General features: G+C 42.0%; 2 protein-coding genes across 13 annotated transcripts in view; one reads left to right on the forward strand and one right to left on the reverse strand.

Annotated features, from left to right (window-relative positions):
- LOC110520000 (intraflagellar transport protein 54) overlaps window positions 1-11,240 on the reverse strand; it is a 43,176-nt gene extending 31,936 nt beyond the window's left edge. For 7 of the 11 annotated variants that reach the window (XR_016494708.1, XM_021596950.3, XM_021596949.3 and 4 more), the window contains exons 1-2: window positions 10,973-11,240; window positions 2,651-2,719 (exon numbers count right to left, since the gene is read on the reverse strand). Coding sequence is in view for 10 of the 11 variants with exons in the window: in XM_021596950.3 (XP_021452625.3) it covers window positions 2,651-2,719; window positions 10,973-11,095 (192 nt within the window). In the remaining variant the exon portion in view is untranslated. The remainder of the gene's footprint in view (window positions 1-2,650; window positions 2,720-10,972) is intronic. The other 4 variants (XM_090229574.1, XM_090229573.1, XM_090229572.1 and 1 more) reach the window with 2 other exon arrangements.
- A 4,487-nt stretch (window positions 11,241-15,727) lies between these two features.
- On the forward strand, window positions 15,728-20,731 carry LOC110520002 (anterior gradient protein 3). Of its 2 annotated transcripts, XM_021596954.3 has the most exons (9): window positions 15,728-15,779; window positions 16,356-16,426; window positions 16,746-16,856; window positions 17,210-17,273; window positions 17,852-17,904; window positions 19,326-19,402; window positions 19,615-19,678; window positions 20,028-20,111; window positions 20,559-20,731. In XM_021596954.3, the coding sequence occupies exons 3-9, from the start codon at window positions 16,751-16,753 to the stop codon at window positions 20,606-20,608; spliced, it is 498 nt and encodes a 165-aa protein (XP_021452629.1). In that variant the 5' UTR covers window positions 15,728-15,779; window positions 16,356-16,426; window positions 16,746-16,750; the 3' UTR covers window positions 20,609-20,731. The 2 variants fall into 2 exon arrangements, with proteins under 2 accessions (XP_021452629.1, XP_021452627.1); XM_021596952.3 differs by lacking the exon at window positions 16,356-16,426.
- The last annotated feature ends 220 nt before the right edge of the window (window positions 20,732-20,951 follow it).

The following is a 20,951-nucleotide window of genomic DNA, read 5'->3' on the forward strand; positions in this document are numbered from 1 at the left end:
GCCTTCCCTACACATTGGTGCTCAAAGTCGACCGATATCATGAGACATCCATGTCTTCTTAACTGGAACATTTTAAAATGGTTGAGGGTTATATAATGTAAAAACTTAAACCATTTTATAATTTATTGTTTAGTAAAATCGTTAATTTATCCTTAAAAAGTGCATCAACTCTGTCTTCATATTCACATATGTTGCAGCTTAGACCCTATTTGACCCTATCGGAGGTTGTGTTGTGCCTGCCATCGATCGAGACAACATGATCTTGAATACAGGGTGGGTGTCATGTTTTGGCTGATAAATGTACTGAAATGGGATTGAAATGTAAACTTTCAAATGGTATCACAAAGACTGTTGGAGGTCCATGAATCAGAGCATGTTGACTTGAAATGGGAATATCAGTAGTTTTGAATTATACTGTCAATCCCCAATAGGAAACCTATTGAAGTCTATTGAAGTAGACCGTCATTGTATATAAGAATTTGTTCTTAACTGACTTGCCTAGTTAAATAAAAGGTGAAATAAACATTTTTATTTTTTATTATAGATTTTTAGATATTTGAACATGCATGACCATTTAATTAAGTTGACATTTTGACGGTGGGTGGACTGGCGGCCATCTTTGCGGTAGTAATTAGAAGTTACAATTTCTATTCAATTTACAGTACCAGTCAAATGTTTGGACACACCTACTCATTCAAGAGTTTTTCTTTTTAAACTATTTTAAATTAAACTTTCATGAAAATTTGCATGTGAAAATCATAACTGGTATGTAGATTGGAAGAAATGGTAAGATACATTGGCATTCCACATGAGAAAGGTTGCCGACTCCTCGTGTAGCCCATTACTGGTAATTTCAGGAGAGTAATGGCAGAAACTGTGAAAGCTAGCACGAGTGGAAGGAGAATAGCTGGGTCAGGTTAAGTTTTTTTTCTTCTTGTTATCTAGATCTCTGGCGCCCTAGAGGCATTTGTCTTATTTCATCAAAACGTAAGCTAAAAGCATATTGTTGATTTTATTAAAACACAGGGTAAATAGACGTATTTTTTTTTTTTAATACCAAATCAGTTGACCAACATATTGTTTTGGTCGGGGACAGCCCTACCTTGTTCCCTCTCTGGGTTTCTATTCTCCTCTACTGTTCTTAGGCCAGACTCTCATACTGACCTAAGGCCAGTTGGAGAGAAAAGCGCCTGAAAACTGATCTCGACACAGGTTGCGTGTCTGTAATTATGTGGGTGAGTATGGGTTTACTCTTCTAAATTGTATGTGCCAGCTCCAAAAATTACAAGTGGTCTCTCAAACTGATCTAAGGTCAGTTAGGAGGACAGACGAGGCCACCCTATGGGTTTACAGTCTCCTGCCCTATTGGGTGAGAAGAAGGTTGCCTCGCTAAGAATCTGACCCTGATACTGATCCCAGGTCAGTCAGTGGTGTGATAACACAGCAGTGTGACGTTACACCACCTCTGATACGGCCTGAGTCACAGCCCACTCTAGTACGGAGAGTTTTAGGTTATATAACTACGAGAAAAAAGAAGAAACCTGTACACTGCTCTTGATAGTATCACTGCTCTTTAATAAGCTTTACATGTCGGCCTCACGGCCTTCGTCAGAGAATTGAGGCCGATACGTAAAGCTTATTAAAGAGCAGTGATACTATCAAGAGCAGTGTGCGCGGGCTTCAACATTTCTCTCATTTTATTCAACTGTTACCATGCAGCTGCAAAAAAAGATAGCTCAGGCATGCGAGTGCATTTTTGACTTACAGGTTATATAACTACACAAGCCGTTTTGGGTTACACTAATCATGTCATGTAATGGCTGGATGCTTTTCCACACCCAGGCAGGGTGCTGGAAGTGATGCACACACACATAAGTATGGGCAGAAGCACACTTCAGTGAGATGATATCTATCCACTTAGTGTTAAAAAGGCCCCGGCTAATCAGAGCAATCACTGTATGAAACAGGCCTAAAGGTTTCTACATGCGTCGGTTTGGCTGGCACATAGTCGAACTCAGCTAGCCGAACGAGTCTGCTCGCACACTTAAAGAAGACCTTTGCTTGAAAAATGAAAAAAAAAAGCAGCAATAGCACTGTTTGTCCATTTTGAGACGCCGTAGCCAGTACACACTTCCTCAAATAAGTCAGAATTAATGTAAGATAAAATAAGACAGATCCTTTGAGTTGACGTTTTTGCATTGGAGATCTAACTAAGATGTTTGATGTAGTATTTCCCAAGTAATTATTTTTCTTCATGTAAACGGGTCATCTATTGTTGAATGACAACCAACACTTCATTGAAGAATTCCTACTGTTGACCAATGAAGGGGCTTAGACTTCGACTCCGAAATTGTTGTGAGCACGACCACCTGAAGACCAAAACATCACAATCCAAAGACCAAAACATCACAATTTTGGCATAATATATGAACGAACTGTTCTAGTTGGGAAGCACGCGGACACCTTAAGAGTTAGGCTATGTATCATTTATTTTATAATGACTAATGACAATTACTCATTAGATCTGTCACAGAGCAGTATAACAATTAGGCCAAAGCAACAAATTCATAGGCAGGGGGCCTTCAAGATTTCAGTCTGTTCTGGAGTTTCACAAATTCCTCCAAGTGATCAAATGGAGAAAATGTCTTACCTTGACATTGTCTGACTTCATCTCAGTCTCTGCATAGAGTCCCTTCATGAAGCCAGTGGTCCGGATCACCTATAGGAGAAAAGGTTAGGATACATTGCCAAATGAGTCAGCGGTTAGCCACTATATGGTTGTAATTATCAATGCAGTACAGCATGACTGATTTTAAGCCGTTCATTTTGAGCATATTTTTTGTGGAGGGAAAACCAAATAAATAGTCAGTTAAGTTATATTCAATACACGTATGCTAAATTCAGTGGTCAGTAACTAACCCTTTGCTAAGCCCCAGCCCCCTTGTTTACTGTTGCAACCTCTGACAACATTTCCACAGGAAGCTCAATTTCCCATTCAACCACTGGAAAAATCCCCCTCACAATGATCTCAAACTGTGTTTCTATTAAACACAAATGACCCCTTGCTAATCAGGAAACTCCTGGGCTGTCATTACATTGGGGAAGGTGCATGAAGACGGAAGAATTCTGATGGCATTGTTTTTGAACACTACCCACAGAGATCTTAAACTACGGCCCGCAACATGGCTCAATGTGCCAGTAAATCAGCACAATCTGCGTTTCTTCAAATTGCCGCCGTCTTGGAGCTAGAGTAATGGAGAGCAATGTACATTGCTCAAAAAATAAAGGGAACACTTAAACAACACAATGTAACTCCAAGTCAATCACACTTCTGTGAAATCAAACAGTCCACTTAGGAAGCAACACTGATTGACAATAAATTTCACATGCTGTTGTGCAAATGGAATAGACAACAGGTGGAAATTATAGGCAATTAGCAAGACACCCCCAATAAAGGAGTGGTTCTGCAGGTGGCAACCACAGATCACTTCTCAGTTCCTATGCTTCCTGGCTGATGTTTTGGTCACTTTGGAATGCTGGCGGTGCTTTCACTCTAGTGGTAGCATGAGACGGAGTCTACAACCCACACAAGTGGCTCAGGTAGTGCAGCTCATCCAGGATGGCACATCAATGCGAGCTGTGGCAAGGTTTGCTGTGTCTGTCAGCGTAGTGTCCAGAGCATAGAGGCGCTACCAGGAGACAGGCCAGTACATCAGGAGACATGGAGGAGGCCGAAGGAGGGCAACAACCCAGCAGCAGGACCGCTACCTCCGCCTTTGTGCAAGGAGGAGCAGGAGGAGCACTGCCAGAGCCCTGCAAAATGACCTCCAGCAGGCCACACATTTTTTTTTTTTTTCACCTTTATTTAACCAGGTAGGCTAGTTGAGAACAAGTTCTCATTTGCAACTGCGACCTGGCCAAGATAAAGCATAGCAGTGTGAACAGACAACACAGAGTTACACATGGAGTAAACAATTAACCACAGTCAATAACACAGTAGAAAAAAGGGGAGTCTATATACATTGTGTGCAAAAGGCATGATGAGGTAGGCGAATAATTACAATTTTGCAGATTAATACTGGAGTGATAAATGATCAGATGGTCATGTACAGGTAGGTATTGGTGTGCAAAAGAGCAGAAAAGTAAATAAATAAAAACAGTGTGGGGATGAGGTAGGTGAGAATGGGTGGCTATTTACCAATAGACTATGTACAGCTGCAGCGATCGGTTAGCTGCTCAGATAGCAGATGTTTGAAGTTGGTGAGGGAGGTAAAAGTCTCCAACTTCAGCGATTTTTGCAATTCGTTCCAGTCACAGGCAGCAGAGTACTGGAACGAAAGGCGGCCAAATGAGGTGTTGGCTTTAGGGATGATCAGTGAGATACACCTGCTGGAGCGCGTGCTATGGATGGGTGTTGCCATCGTGACCAGTGAACTGAGATAAGGCGGAGCTTTACCTAGCATGGACTTGTAGATGACCTGGAGCCAGTGGGTCTGGCGACAAATATGTAGCGAGGGCTAGCCGACTAGAGCATACAAGTCGCAGTGGTGGGTGGTATAAGGTGCTTTAGTGACAAAACGGATGGCACTTTGATAAACTGCATCCAGTTTGCGGAGTAGAGTGTTGGAAGCAATTTTGTAGATGACATCGCCGAAGTCGAGGATCGGTAGGATAGTCAGTTTTACTAGGGTAAGTTTGGCGGCGTGAGTGAAGGAGGCTTTGTTGCGGAATAGAAAGCCGATTCTTGATTTGATTTTGGATTGGAGATGTTTGATATGAGTCTGGAAGGAGAGTTTACAGTCTAGCCAGACACCTAGGTACTTATAGATGTCCACATATTCAAGGTCGGAACCATCCAGGGCGGTGATGCTAGTCGGGCATGCGGGTGCAGGCAGCGATCGGTTGAAAAGCATGCATTTGGTTTTACTAGCGTTTAAGAGCAGTTGGAGGCCACGGAAGGAGTGTTGTATGGCATTGAAGCTCGTTTGGAGGTTAGATAACACAGTGTCCAAGGACGGGCCGGAAGTATATAGAATGGTGTCGTCTGCGTAGAGGTGGATCAGGGAATCGCCCGCAGCAAGAGCAACATCATTGATGTGCATGTGCAGAAACAGACTCCATGAGGGTGGTATGAGGGCCCGACGTCCACAGGTGGGGGTTGTGCTTACAGCCCAACACCAAGCAGGACGTTTGGCATTTGCCAGAGAACACCAAGATTGGCAAATTCACCACTGGCACCCTGTGCTCTTCACAGATGAAAGCAGGTTCACACTGAGCACGTGACTGAGTCTGGAGACACCGTGGAGAACATTCTGCTGCCTGCAACATCCTCCAGCATGACCAGTTTGGCGGTGGGTCAGTCATGGTGTGGGGTGGCATTTCTTTGGGGGGCCGCACAGCCCTCCATGTGCTCGCCAGAAGTAGCCTGACTGCCATTAGGTACCGAGATGAGATCCTCAGACACCTTGTGAGACCATATGCTGGTGCGGTTGGCCCTGGGTTCCTCCTAATGCAAGCCAATGCTAGACCTCATGTGGCTGGAGTGTGTCAGCAGTTCCTGCAAGAGGAAGGCATTGATGCTATGGACTGGCCCGCTCGTTCCCCAGACCTGAATCCAATTGAGCACATCTGGGACATCATGTCTCGCTCCATCCACCAGCCACGTTGCACCACAGACTGTCCAGGAGTTGGCGGATGCTTTAGTCCAGGTCTGGGAGGAGATCCCTCAGGAGACCATCTGCCACCTCATCATGAGCATGCCCAGGCTTTGTAGGCAGGTCACACACACTACTGAGCCTCATTTTGACTTGTTTTAAGAACATTACATCAAGGTTGGATCAGCCTGTAGTGTGGTTTTCCACTTTAATTTTGAGTGTGACTCCAAATCCAGACCTCCATGGGTTGATACATTTGATTTCCATTGATAATTTGTGTGATTTTGTTGTCAGCACATTCAACTATGTAAAGAAAAAAGTAAACTATAATGAGAATATTTCATTCATTCAGATCTAGGATGTGTTATTTTAGTGTTCCCTTTATTTTTTTGAGCAGTGTACAATACAGCAAACATAGCATTTGTGGTAAGTACATGGGGACACTCATCTTTATGCACCTTTGTCATTGCTTCACAGGAACCTGGTAAATGTTTGTATTGTAGCTAGCCACTAAATAGCTGACTGAATTCACTGTCAGCATGCAGTCAAAGCTATAACCAGCAACAGATGGGAGTTGTAGTCATAACACCGCTAAATTAGCTTGCTAAAATAAATTGAGAAAACAAGTTACGTTAATCCTTAAGAGGCTATTGACGCACACGTGTCAATCTAAGTAACAAAATAAAAAAAATCCCCAAAAGCCATCAGTTTAAGCTAGAAATGTATATGTTTTGCAGGGGCTGCGGCTCAATCCATTGCATCCGCCTACGTCGGCCTTCCGCACATGCGGTGGAAGGCGGGTGAGATATAGTGGTGTTTGTCAGACCATGAGACATCCCAAAAATCGTTCTTCACGAAAATGTCTGTTCAAGCTGTTTAAGCTATAAACTAACATGATTGTGTTCTCCAATTTGCTCTACGACCGCCACAATTGTCAAGGGACTCATCTGAAGGTAACCCATACAAACAATTGAAAGTATGGAGGTAGTTTTGTGGCAACAAAAATAAGGGGTGAAATGTGTCAAATATATATATATATTTCCTGAGCTTTCTTATATATCCTAGATATAGGAGACACCCCTTCCCTTTCCCACGTTTTGTTTAGTTACAGCCTTGTTCTAAAAATGGATTAAATAAATAAATATCTACACATAAAATATATTTTAATTTGTTAAACACTTTTTTGGTTACAACATGATTCCATACACTGTTATTTAATATTTCTGATGCCTTCAATAGTATCTATAATGTAGAAAACAGTAAAAATAAAGAAAAACCCTGGAATGAGTAGGTGTCCAAACATTTGACTTGTAAATATTGGTTTTATAAACAGCAAAAAAAAGAGAAAAATCCTCACTGTCATCTGCATTTATTTTCAGCAAACTTAACTATTAACTAAATATATTTAACTAAATATTTGTATGAACATAAGATTCAACAACTGAGACATAACAAGTTCCACAGAGATGTGACTAACAGAATTTGGATAATGTGTCCCTGAACAAAGGGGAGGTCAAAATCAAAAGTAAGAGTCAATGCAGCTGGTTCCACACCAGATACTAAGTACTGCAGTGCATCTCCTCCTCATGGACTGCACCAGATTTGCCAGGTCTTGCTGTTAGATGTTACCACAGTCTTCCATCAAGGCACCTGCAAGTTCCCAGACATTTCTGGGGGGAATGGACCTAGCCCTCACCCTCCGATCCAACAGGTCCCAGACGTGCTCAATGGGATTGAGATCCGGGCTCTTCGCTGGCAATGGCAGAACACTGACATTCCTGTCTTGCAGGAAATCACACACAGAACAAGCAGTATGGCTGGTGGCATTGTCATGCTGGAGGGTCATGTCAGGATGAGCCTGCAGGAAGGGTACCACATGAGGGAAGAAAGAGAATGTCTTCCCTGTAACGCACAGTGTCGAGATTGACAGCAAAGGACAACAAGCTCAGTCCGATGATGCGGTGACACACCGCCCCAGACCACGACAGACCCTCCACCTCCAAATCGATCCCGCTCCAGAGTAAAGGCCTCAGTGTAACGCTCATTCCTACGACGATAAATGCGAATCCAACCATCACCCCTGGTGAGACAAAAAAAACACGACTCATTAGTGAAGAGCACATTTTGCCAGTCCTGTCTGGTCCAGCGACAGTAGTTTGTGCCCATAGGCGACGTTGTTGCCGGTCATGTCTGGTGAGGACCTACCTTAAAACAGGCCTACAAGCCCTCAGTCCAGCCTCTCTCAGCCTATTGCGGACAGTCTGAGCACTGATGGAGGGATTGTGCATTCCTGGTGTAACTCGGGCAATTGTTTCCATCCTGTACCTGTCCCACAGGTGTGATGTTCGGATGTACCGATCCTGTGCAGGTGTTGTTACACGTGGTCTGCCACTGCGAGGACGATCAGATGTCCATCCTGTCTCCATGTAGCGAAGTCTTAGGTGTCTCACAGTACAGACTTTGCAATTTATTGCCCTGGCCACACCCGCAGTCCTCATGCCTCCTTGCAGCATGCCAAAGGCACGTTCACGCAGATGAGCAGGGACCCTGGGCACCTTTTTTTGTGTGTGTTTTTCAGTCAGTAGAAAAGCCTCTTTAAGGTCACAGTTATGAAAACTTAGGACACTAATTGCCTATCGTCTGTAAGCTGTTAGTGTCTTAAAGACCGTTCCACACGTGCATGTTCATTAATTGTTTATGGTTCATTGAACAAGCATGGGGAACAGTGTTTAAACCCTTTACAATGAAGGTCTGTGAAGTTATTTAGATGTTTACGAATTATCTTTGAAAGACAGGGTCCTGAAAAAGGGACGTTTTTGCATTTCCCTAAAAGGGTCCTATAATTCAAAATCGAATCGCTAAAATATCTTTAATGCGATTTAAACATGAGCTTGTCCGAGACGTCGGACTCAACAACAGTTGCTATCCATTGGAACACTGAGATTGGTGCCCTAAATTCTGAGGTGGGGCTTAGCGAAGGGTCAATTGCGTCATCCACGCAAACACACTTATCAAATATGCATGAGCATATACTGAAAGGTGAGAAACTTCACTGGAGGAGGAGAGAGAGAGACTACCAATTGAATGGGATTAAGACTGTACTCAGCTCTGCTGCTCGTGGGAACAGCAGTTGCCAAAAGCAACCTGAATGACCTTTAAGTCAGACTTGCTCAGAGAGTGTGTTGTGTCCAGAAGATGTTGTAGTCTTGTGCAGGTGGATCTGTCAGTCTGGATAATCTTCGCTTAGCCTGGTATATAGCCTGTGGCACAGACCCAGCCACAGGCAAACCTTCTAGCGAGGAAGCCATTCTCAAAGCATAACACCCTATGTTCGTACAGTGCTTCCAGAATGAATCATACCCCTTGACTTATTCCACATTTTGATGTGTTACAGCCTGAATTCAAAATTATTTAAATTTGTTTTCTCATCCACACACACACACGCCCATAATGGCAAAGTGAAAACATGTTTTTAGACATTAAAAAAAATATGTATATATATATATAACACAGAAATATGTCATTTACATAAGTATTCACACCCCTAGGTTAATACTTTGTAGAAGCACATTTGACAACTGGGAGTCTTTCTGGGTAAGTCGCTAAGAGTTTCACACATGGAGTGTGCAACATTTGCCCATTATTCTTTTCAAATTTCTTCAAGCTCTGTCAAATTGGTTGTTGATCATTACTAGACAACCATTTTCAGGTTTTGCCTAAAATCTACTTGAAAATCTAAGTCAAAACTAAAACTCGGCCACTCAGGAATATTCAATGTCTTCTTGGTAAGAAACTCAAATGTAGATTTGGCCTTGTGTTTTAGGAAATGTGAATTAATCTCCCAGTGTCTGGTGGAAAGCAGACAACCTGGATTTCCAATAGGATTTTGCCTGTGCTTAGCTCCATTAAGTTAATTTTTATCCTGAAAAACTCCCCAGTCCTTAACGATTACAAGCATAACCATAACATGATGCAGCCACCACTATGTTTGAAAATATGGAGAGTGGTACTCCGTAATGTGTTGTATTGGTTTTCCCCGAAACATAAAACATTTCGTATTCAGGACAAAAAGTTGCTTTGCCACATTTTTTGCATTATTACTTTAGTACCTTGCTGAAAACCAGATGCATGTTTCGGGATATTTTTATTCTGTGTAGGCTTCCTTCTTTTCACTCTGTCAATTAGGTTAGTATTGTGACATAACTACAATGTTGTTGATCCATCCTCAATTTTCTTATATCACAGCCATTAAACTCTGTTTTAAAGTCCCCATTGGCCTCATGGTGAAATCCCTGAGTGGTTTCCTTCCTCTCCAGCAACTGATTTAGGAAGAACGTCTTGATCTTTGTAGTGATCATCCAAAATGTAATAAATAACTTCACCATGCCGAAAGGGATATTCAATGTCAGATTTGATTTAGCCCATCTACCAAAATGGTTGAATACATGAATCAAGAACAGAAAAGAAAAAAAAACACTTAGAGATTATATGGTTTGGTGTGTAGACCAGTGAAAGTGTAATCGATTTGAAATGCAGGTAACATTTGGGAAAAGTCTATGGGTGTAAATACTTTGAAGGCACCATTTATGAGGGCATGTCCCTGCCTGCCCCATGGCCCTGCCATCATGATACTTGTTATGTCAAGTACAAATTACAATGGATTTAGAACCATGATCAGCGGCCTCCTTTTTATATTATTTGGCTATAACAAGCAAGCATAACAAGCAAGCACAGTGCCATGCCTTCATGTTGCCATCCTAACTAGTTAGTTAGGGAAGAGCCCAATTCAAACAAGCAATCCAGCTGCATTTAGGGATAAGCTCATTGACCGTCACCTAGAATAGAAGGTTGGGAGGTCTCATTTCATAACAGGGATGACACCCTCACAAAACTTCGGTGACAAAAAATGTAACTGTACCTGCTAACTAACTAGTAAATGTTAACTAGAGTTAACTAGTGCTGTGGCAGAAATGTAATTTGTTGGAGGATAATGTTTTTAACCTTTTCATGAGTAAATAGCCAAACAGTTAGCAAATAATTTCATTTTTTTGTCATAGATACAGTGAAAAGGCACATTTCCCGGCGCCGCGACTTGGTTTTGTTTACTAAAACAAGCAGACAGGAGTGCCTAGCAACGAAAAAATCTGATTGATGGCTAGCTACTGTTAGGTAAATTGGCTAATTATCATGCCTCAGTCTCAATGCTGAAAGGTTAGTTGGCTGGTTTTAGCAGGGGATAAATGCTAGCTAGCTATCAAATCCAATCTAACTAGCAATAACTCTTTGTAGCTAGTAGCCAATGTTAGCTAATCACTCACCTCACTGAATATGTCGTGCAGATACCTAAACGGCGGTTTGCTGAGCAGTTTTTCAGTAAGCGGCGGTTTCTTTATAACTCTCCCTAAAGTGTCTTGGGTCTTTTTGGCCACTGACCCGTTCATGGCAGCTGCTGAAATGACAAATTCCCCCAAAGTTATTGATGAAAACAAGACTGTTCTTCAATCAACAATCCTGTCGCTATGTCAATAGCATCCAATCCCACAATGCATCATTAATCTGAAATGCGCTTGTGCTAAATCAGAGATACTGTATATAATGGCGAGATGCTTGCGTCCAAGCCCTAACAGTGGGGGCGGAACAACTCCGATATGAAGTGTTTTTTCTCAAAGTTGCCGGAATGTCAAATGCAGTGGCGACCCGTCATTCAGGGCAGGTGTGGCTTTTGAGCCCCACATTTTTAGCATGCTTGCCTGTTTTGCATGTTATTTTGTCATTGAGTTAATAAAGCCACGTACAAACATGGTCTCTTTTTTGTTTTCTTGAGTAAGGCAGCTCCAAAATGCAGGTGTTTCAGCCTAACACAGTGTTTTCTGTGGTGGGGCAAGCCAGCAGAAAATACAGAGTGTTGCGTCATGATTGGCTCAGTGTTCTGTCACTCATGGGGACACTACTTCACCAACAAGTCGAAGGGTAGACCAAAAAAATTCTACCCTTTGGGTTCTGCCATAGAGTTACATTAGAAGTGCTGATACAAAAAGCCTCAAGGTCATTGGCCACAGATAAAATTATATCAAATCAAACGTTCTTTGCTTCACGGAAACGTGGCTTACTGGAGAGACGCTATCCGAAGCGGTGCAGCCAACAGGTTTCTCCACGCATCGCGCAGACAGGAAAAAACATCTTTCTGGTAAAAAGAGGGGCGGGGGCGTATGCCTTATGACTAACGTAACATGGTGCGATGAAAGAAACATACAGGAACTCAAATCCTTCTGTTCACCTGATTTAGAATTCCTCACAATCAAATGTAGACCGCATTATCTACCAAGAGAATTCTCTTCGATTATAATCACAGCCGTATATATCCCCCCCCAAGCAGACACATCGATGGCTCTGAACGAACTTTATTTAACTCTCTGCAAACTGGAAACAATTTATCCGGAGGCTGCATTCATTGTAGCTGGGGATTTTAACAAGGCTAATCTGAAAACAAGACTCCCCAAATTTTATCAGCATATCGATTGCGCAACCAGGGGAGGAAAGACCTTGGACCATTGTTACTCTAACTTCCGCGACGCATATAAGGCCCTGCCCCGCCCCCCTTTCGGAAAAGCTGACCACGACTCCATTTTGTTGATCCCTGCCTACAGACAGAAACTAAAACAAGAGGCTCCCACGCTGAGGTCTGTCCAACGCTGGTCCGACCAAGCTGACTCCACACTCCAAGACTGCTTCCATCACGTGGACTGGGAGATGTTTCGTATTGCGTCAGATAACAACATTGACGAATACGCTGATTCGGTGTGCGAGTTCATTAGAACGTGCGTTGAAGATGTCGTTCCCATAGCAACGATTAAAACATTCCCTAACCAGAAACCGTGGATTGATGGCAGCATTCGTGTGAAACTGAAAGCGTGAACCACTGCTTTTAATCAGGGCAAGGTGTCTGGTAACATGACCGAATACAAACAGTGCAGCTATTCCCTCCGCAAGGCTATCAAACAAGCTAAGCGCCAGTACAGAGACAAAGTAGAATCTCAATTCAACAGCTCAGACACAAGAGGCATGTGGCAGGGTCTACAGTCAATCACGGACTACAGGAAGAAACCCAGCCCAGTCACGGACCAGGATGTCTTGCTCCCAGGCAGACTAAATAACTTTTTTGCCCACTTTGAGGACAATACAGTGCCACTGACACGGCCTGCAACGAAAACATGCGGTCTCTCCTTCACTGCAGCCGAGGTGAGTAAGACATTTAAACGTGTTAACCCTCGCAAGGCTGCAGGCCCAGATGGCATCCCCAGCCGCGCCCTCAGAGCATGCGCAGACCAGCTGGCCGGTGTGTTTACGGACATATTCAATCAATCCCTATACCAGTCTGCTGTTCCCACATGCTTCAAGAGGGCCACCATTGTTCCTGTTCCCAAGAAAGCTAAGGTAACTGAGCTAAATGACTACCGCCCCGTAGCACTCACATCCGTCATCATGAAGTGCTTTGAGAGACTAGTCAAGGACCATATCACCTCCACCCTACCTGACACCCTAGACCCACTCCAATTTGCTTACCGCCCAAATAGGTCCACAGACGATGCAATCTCAACCACACTGCACACTGCCCTAACCCATCTGGACAAGAGGAATACCTATGTGAGAATTCTGTTCATCGACTACAGCTCGGCATTCAACACCATAGTACCCTCCAAGCTCGTCATCAAGCTCGAGACCCTGGGTCTCGACCCCGCCCTGTGCAACTGGGTACTGGACTTCCTGACGGGCCGCCCCCAGGTGGTGAGGGTAGGCAACAACATCTCCTCCCCGCTGATCCTCAACACTGGGGCCCCACAAGGTTGCGTTCTGAGCCCTCTCCTGTACTCCCTGTTCACCCACGACTGCGTGGCCACGCACGCCTCCAACTCAATCATCAAGTTTGCGGACGACACAACAGTGGTAGGCTTGATTACCAACAACGATGAGACGGCCTACAGGGAGGAGGTGAGGGCCCTCGGAGTGTGGTGTCAGGAAAACAACCTCACACTCAACGTCAACAAAACTAAGGAGATGATTGTGGACTTCAGGAAACAGCAGAGGGAACACCCCCCTATCCACATCGATGGAACATTAGTGGAGAGGGTAGCAAGTTTTAAGTTCCTCGGCATACACATCACAGACAAACTGAATTGGTCTACTCACACAGACAGCATCGTGAAGAAGATGCAGCAGCGCCTCTTCAACCTCAGGAGGCTGAAGAAATTCGGCTTGTCACCAAAAGCACTCACAAACTTCTACAGATGCACAATCGAGAGCATCCTGGCGGGCTGTATCACCGCCTGGTATGGCAACTGCACCGCCCTCAACCGTAAGGCTCTCCAGAGGGTAGTGAGGTCTGCACAACGCATCACCGGGGGCAAACTACCTGCCCTCCAGGACACCTACACCACACGATGTCACAGGAAGGCCATAAAGATCATCAAGGACATCAACCACCCGAGCCACTGCCTGTTCACCCCGCTATCATCCAGAAGGCGAGGTCAGTACAGGTGCATCAAAGCTGGGACCGAGAGACTGAAAAACAGCTTCTATCTCAAGGCCATCAGACTGTTAAACAGCCACCACTAACACTGACTCAACTCCAGCCACTTTAATAATGGGAATTGATGGGAAATGATGTAAATATATCACTAGCCACTTTAAACAATGCTACCTTATATAAATGTTACTTACCCTACATTATTCATCTCATATGCATACGTATATACTGTACTCTATATCATCGACGGTATCCTTATGTAATACATGTATCACTAGCCACTTTATACTATACTATGCCACTTTGTTTACATACTCATCTCATTTGTACATACTGTACCCGATACCATCTACTGTATCTTGCCTATGCTGCTCTGTACCATCACTCATTCATATATCCTTATGTACATATTCTTTATCCCCTTACACTGTGTACAAGACAGTAGTTTTGGAATTGTTAGTTAGATTACTTGTTATTACTGCATTGTCGGAACTAGAAGCACAAGCATTTCGCTACACTCGCATTAACATCTGCTAACCATGTGTATGTGACAAATAAAATTTGATTTTGATTTGATTTGATTTGATTTCAAATCACTTTCTGTCATGTCAACATCATACTTTCAAAATCTCAGCTAGCAGTCATCATCATGAATCACGTTGACAATCTACTGGCAAATCCTTTTTAATCCTTGTCATGTGAAGATAAAATAATGAAGAGAACGTATAGATAAAATGTATCGGTGCTCATCGGCCATTGGACATAAACATTACACAACAAGTTGGAAATAGCAAATTCAACAATGAGTGGTTTGGAAGGAATAAGTGGCTAACTGCAAGCGTTGCAAAGCAATCACTAGCCTGCTATTCAGTGGTGTGGCTGTGGCGGTGTGGTCCCAAGTCTAAAATTAAGGGTCTCTTTTCCTAATTTAAATTATAAACATTCAACATTGGCCATGCTGTCAATGAAGCATGATTTGTGACGTGCTCAAAACAACTTAACTAGGAACTGCAATATCTGACTTTAGTGAGTTCAAGACAACTGCGAACTCGGGACAAATGAGCTACGACTGGGAAAATATGTAGGTGTGCTGACTGTGACAAAGGCACTGGATTTTCAGTTGTCTTGTTTGCTAAATTAACAAATGAAATAGGCAGTGCCATGGTGTACAGTATATAACCATAGAAGCACTGTGACATATCATGTCATTGCAGTCATATTGGCCAGTTCAGACATTTGCCTATCCTTAAGAGGTTGGCTTATTGGGGATGTGGCTTTCAGGTAATTACTATTGGCAACCCATTCCATGAGAGTGAATGTTATTCCAGTTCATCTCTTCAGTTATATTTTATCAAATATGACTAAAACAGGGCACTGCTTTCTATGAATTCTCATGGTGTTTAAGTGTTTAGGCAAAAATAAAAATGTCCTGTTTGGAACACTGACAAGTAGAGAGAATAAAAAATAAATAATTGGATAGGCCTGGCTCCCCATACCTGTTTGGTGAGTTCTGTTGTCTATAAAAATAACTGCAAATCAAAACCAAATTACTGTCAGCTTGGAGATAGGTTGCAGACACTCCTCCTCTGCCTGTGCAATAGGTAAGATATCAAAATCATTGAACATTTCTTAGTGTAAACTTGTAATATTATTGTGTTGACTTGATGCAGCATTTGAATTACCTGGTTGGTGTACAGGCCTATCTCTGTCAACATTCAATCATGTTAAACTTTCATTTTGCCTTTGGCAATTCGGCCGAAGAAGAAACAGACTGACACCAAAATCGGTTGTTTGAAGTTCCGCACACATCAATGTGATCTGTGCAAACTCTAAAATACTTGTACATGGTTTTATTTTAGAATTTAAAAAATACTAATAGACAAATGACAAATGCCATAATCGAGAAAAGGAGTAGTTTGAGGAAATGTGGCACACATAACCAAACAGGTTTGGCCTGTTTTAGTAAGCAGACAAATATTGCTCCTATTCATTTAGGCACTTGTATTGAAATAGGCCTACCCATAAATGGCACAAGGCAGGTGTTTCTTGGAAGGGGTTCCTTTTTATGGCACTTGGCTTTTATATGGTCAAGGCTAGAGATACATTGCCACGTTTTCATTTATAAAGCCCTTTTTACAAAAAGTCGATCCATACCTAACATCATTACTTATCTTCAGACATACGAGTTACCACACCCGGTCGCAGGGATGGCAAACTTAGAACATTCCTTTGGTCTCTACTGAGTTAGGTAAATCAGCTTTTAGTTCTCTTGCACCTTATTTGAGGAATGATCTTTAAAATGTTCTTAAATTTGATGTTCTGGTGCCTCTAGAGCAATTCATTTTATGACTGTGTTTTTCTTTCTGCTTGCAATTTGTATTTTGCTATTTTGATGTGTGCATTTTCTGTAATGCATGTAATTCAGGGCTCATCTGTAAAAGAGACCTTGGTCTCAGCATGACTCCTTGGTCAAATAAAGGTTAACTAAATAAATAATAAACATAAGTACTACATATACGTATTTTTGAGCAGTTTGACTTGACTGCCTCCTCTTCTCTCTACCTCAGAACGGATGACAACCATGTATCGCTGGTCTCTCTTTGCATTGCTCTTTGTCACCTGTATGGACGTTTCCCTACAGAAGAAAACAAGGAAAGGCCCTCAAACTCTCTCAAGAGGTAAGAATTATGTCACAATGTATTCTCGCCCCACCCCTAACGTCTATTTGAATTTACTACACTCAGAAAAAAAGGGCTCTTCAGCTGTCCCCATAGGATAACCTTTTTGGTTCCAGGTAGAACCCTTTTGAGTTCCACATAGAACCCACTGTGGAAAGGGTTCTACATAGAACCAAAAGGATTCTACCTGGAAAAAAAAAATTGTTCAAAGGGTTCTCCTATGGGGACAGTTGAATAACTCTTTCATGTTCTAGAAAGCACCTTTTTTTCTGAGTGTACGAAAACAGTTCTCCATCCCCATTACATTAACACCAAATCCTTTGGTCTGATTTCCATCCTCAATTTTGTCTCAGGATGGGGAGATTACATTGCCTGGGTCAAGACCTACGAGGAAGCCCTGATGACAATGAAAGAAAGGTAAAACAAGATTAGACAAAATACACAACAAGACATCAAATTGCAATTGTGTTGTTTGGTTAGTGGCATATGTCTGACAATTAGAGCAGTCTTTCAAATGTCTGAGAGTGAAACATTTCATTAAAGCTATCTGCTTATGTTAAACATGTTAAACATTTCAGTCAATTATCAGGCACTTTTATCCAGAGTGACTTACAGTTGGTGCATTCATCTTAAGATAACTAGGTGAGAATCACATATCGATGCGCCCCATTAATTCAACATGTCCAATTAAACTAATCAAACTGTAACGGAAATCCTCATATTTATTATATGGTTGCATCCCAAAATGGCGCAAGCACCATATTCACTAGACAGTGCACTACTTTTGACCAGGGCGCTATCAAAAGTAGTGCACAGAATAGGAAATAGGTTGCCATTTGGGACACACTAAGCCTATTTCTTTTCTTATCTCCATAATGACACTAGGGACTTAAGTTTGGTACAATCCCAGAGACTTCTCTGTAAGCACATCCACCCATTACTTATTCTGCAGTGGAATGTGTTCTTGTTTTGTCTGTGTCCTCATGTTCCCACAGTAAGAAGCCTCTGATGGTCATTCATCACATGGAGGATTGTCCTCATAGCCAAGGTAATACTGCTGTGCTTTCATACTCACACAGAGTACCAGTCAAAAGTTTAGACACACCTAGTCATTCAAGGGTTTTTCTTTATTTTTTACATTGTAGAATAATAGTGAAGACATCAAAACTATGAAATAACACATTTGGAATCGGGTAGTAACCAAAAAAGTGTTAAACAAATCAAATATATTTTATATTTGAGATTCTTCAAAAAGTAGCCACCCTTTTCCTTGATGATAGCTGCACACTCTTGGCATTCTCTCAAACAGCCTCATGAGGTAGTCACCTAGAATGCATTTCAATTAACAGGTGTGCCTTGTTCAAAGTTAATTTGTAGAATGATTTTCCTTCTTAATGCGTTTGAGCCAATCAGTTGTGTTGTGACAAGGTAGGGGTGGTATACAAAATATAGACCTATTTGGTTAAATTGTTCAGAGGAGACTGAGTGAATCAGGCCTTCATGGTCAAATTGCTGGAAAGAAACCACTACTAAAGAACATCAATAATAAGAAGAGATTTGCTTGGGCCAAGAAACATGATCAATGGACATTAGACCGGTGGAAATCTGTCCTTTGGTCTGATTAGTCTAAATGTAAGATTTTTTGTTCCAACTGCCATGTCTTTGTGAGACGTAGAGTAGGTGAATGGATCATCTCCGCATGTGTGGTTCCCATCGTGAAGCATGGATGGTGTGGGGGTGCTTTGCTGGTGATACGGTTTGTGATTTATTTTGAATTCAAGGCACACATAATCAGCATGGCTACCGCAGCATTCTGCAGCGATACGCTATCCCATCTGGTTTGTGCGTAGTGGGACTATCATTTGTTTTCAACAGGACAATGACCCAAAACACACCTTCATGATGTGTAAGGGCTATTTGACCAAGAAGGAGAGTGATGGAGTGCTGCGTCAAACGACCTGGTCTCAACAATCACCTGACCTCAACCAAATTGAGATGATTTGGAATGAGTTGGACTTGAAGGAAAAGCAGGCAACAAGTGCTCAGCATATGTGGGAACTCCTTCAAGACTGTTTTTATTTGAAGAATCTCAAATATAAAATATATTTTGATTTGTTTAACATTTTGGGGGGTTACTAAATGTTTCCATATGTGTTATTTCATAGTTTTGATGTCTGAACTATTATTCTGCAATGTAGAAAATAGTAAAAATAAAGAAAAATCCTTGAATGACTAGGTGTGTCCAAACTTGACTGGTACTGTACTTCATCTAACCAAGGGACCAACCAAGGTCTTTGTTGCCTTACAGTTGGTCTCGTGGTATCAACATTTCTTTAGACATTATCATTTGTCAAGGCTTGTATGACAAAAGAATAGCAATACATACAAATTCCACTCTGAGGATAAAGTGTGTTGAAGTTAAAGGTGAGGTTCTCACTGATTATCATTCTGTCACACTTCCCTCCACAGCTCTGAAGAAGGCGTTTGCTGTGGATAAAACCGTACAGAAAATGGCCCAAAAGGATTTTGTTATGCTCAATTTGATGGTAATTGATCATCAAAGCAAAACAAAATCAACATACACGCAATGGAAGCAATGGAATTATATAGTTGTAACCATATCCCAATCACATATTGTACATTGCATCATGCATTTCATTATTTCATCACTTGGAGGTAAATGTTTGAATTTAGATGTTAAATAGATGATAGTTGATTAGAAATGCACATTTTGATGTCATTTTGATTTCTTTTTCAGCATGAGACTACAGACACGAATCTGGCAGCAGATGGCAACTATGTTCCAAGAATCATCTTTGTTGGTGGGCCTCTTCTTCTACCATGCCATCTCACTTAGGAAATAAACCACCACTTATTCTGAATCCCCAACACATCACTCAGGTCAAACGCTTGCTGTGAGATCTTTGATGTAACTGTATTCAGTGCCTCACATACATTTATTTTAATCAGTAGCAATTTGCCTAAGAACCACCAAATAACTTACAGTACGTGTGTGGGTCTTGATCAAGGGATCAATGTCATTTATGGGTCGTCATAGTGTTAGAAATGGAATAGCATGAATAAAGCATTACAATGTAGTTATACCTACATAATGATGCATTATGTTTTAAAGCGTTGGCAAAGTCCTCCAAAATATCTCTCCGCCCACAGATCCATCCATGACTGTGCGTTTAGACCTTGTTGGGAAGTACAGTAATCGCCTGTACACCTACAAGCCAAGCGACATCCCGTACTGTGAGTGTCCCTCTTCTTCCCTAATGAGGTCCTATGAGAGTCAGATATCCTCCTGTTGCCTCCTTCACACACACACACACACACACACACACACACACACACACACACACACACACACACACTTTCCAATAACACAGACTGCACTTACTTGGTTCTACTCTTTCTTCCACCCCTTCACATAATTCACTAACTAGTTGAGAGGAGAAATTTGGGAGATGCAAAATAATGAGAATGTATAAGGACAGTTCTTAGCGGCTAATTGCTCAAAGTGTAAAAAAATGTATTGCTTGGTCCACTACTATCAGAACAACATAAAGCAAGGTTGGGCCATTTAACTTCAGTCAATTCCCGAATTGAATTCCCAATTCTCTTCCTGACATGAAATGGAATTAACCACTTCCCTGGTAAACAGATTCTTACCCAAGCTTCTTTTCCCTCTCTCCATAGTGGCCAAGAACATGAAAAAAGCCAAGCTTCTACTGCACACTGAACTGTGACCTCACAGCCTTATAAACTCTGTACCAATAGAGCAACAACCAGAGTGGTTCACTGAGTCTTGGACATCCATCTGTTTACACAAAATGTATACAATAGATGATCAATAAAGATCAATGACAGTGTGCAGTGTACTGAATTTGTTGATGTTCATTTGCTTTTGACTCCAAATGCTTACTTAAACAGACAAAATATATACAGTACATTTAACGTTATATGGACATTCTCTGTGAGGGTTGTTGACATGACTTAATTGTTGCAGAATGCAAGAGGATACAAACATATTCAAATATGAATTTAATAGATTGAAGACTTATCGGCTCAGTGCTTAATAGATTTACAATG

Source organism: Oncorhynchus mykiss, chromosome 3, assembly GCF_057628025.1.
Source record: "Oncorhynchus mykiss isolate SJ-2025 chromosome 3, ASM5762802v1, whole genome shotgun sequence".
Classification (NCBI taxonomy): Eukaryota; Metazoa; Chordata; class Actinopteri; order Salmoniformes; family Salmonidae; genus Oncorhynchus; species Oncorhynchus mykiss.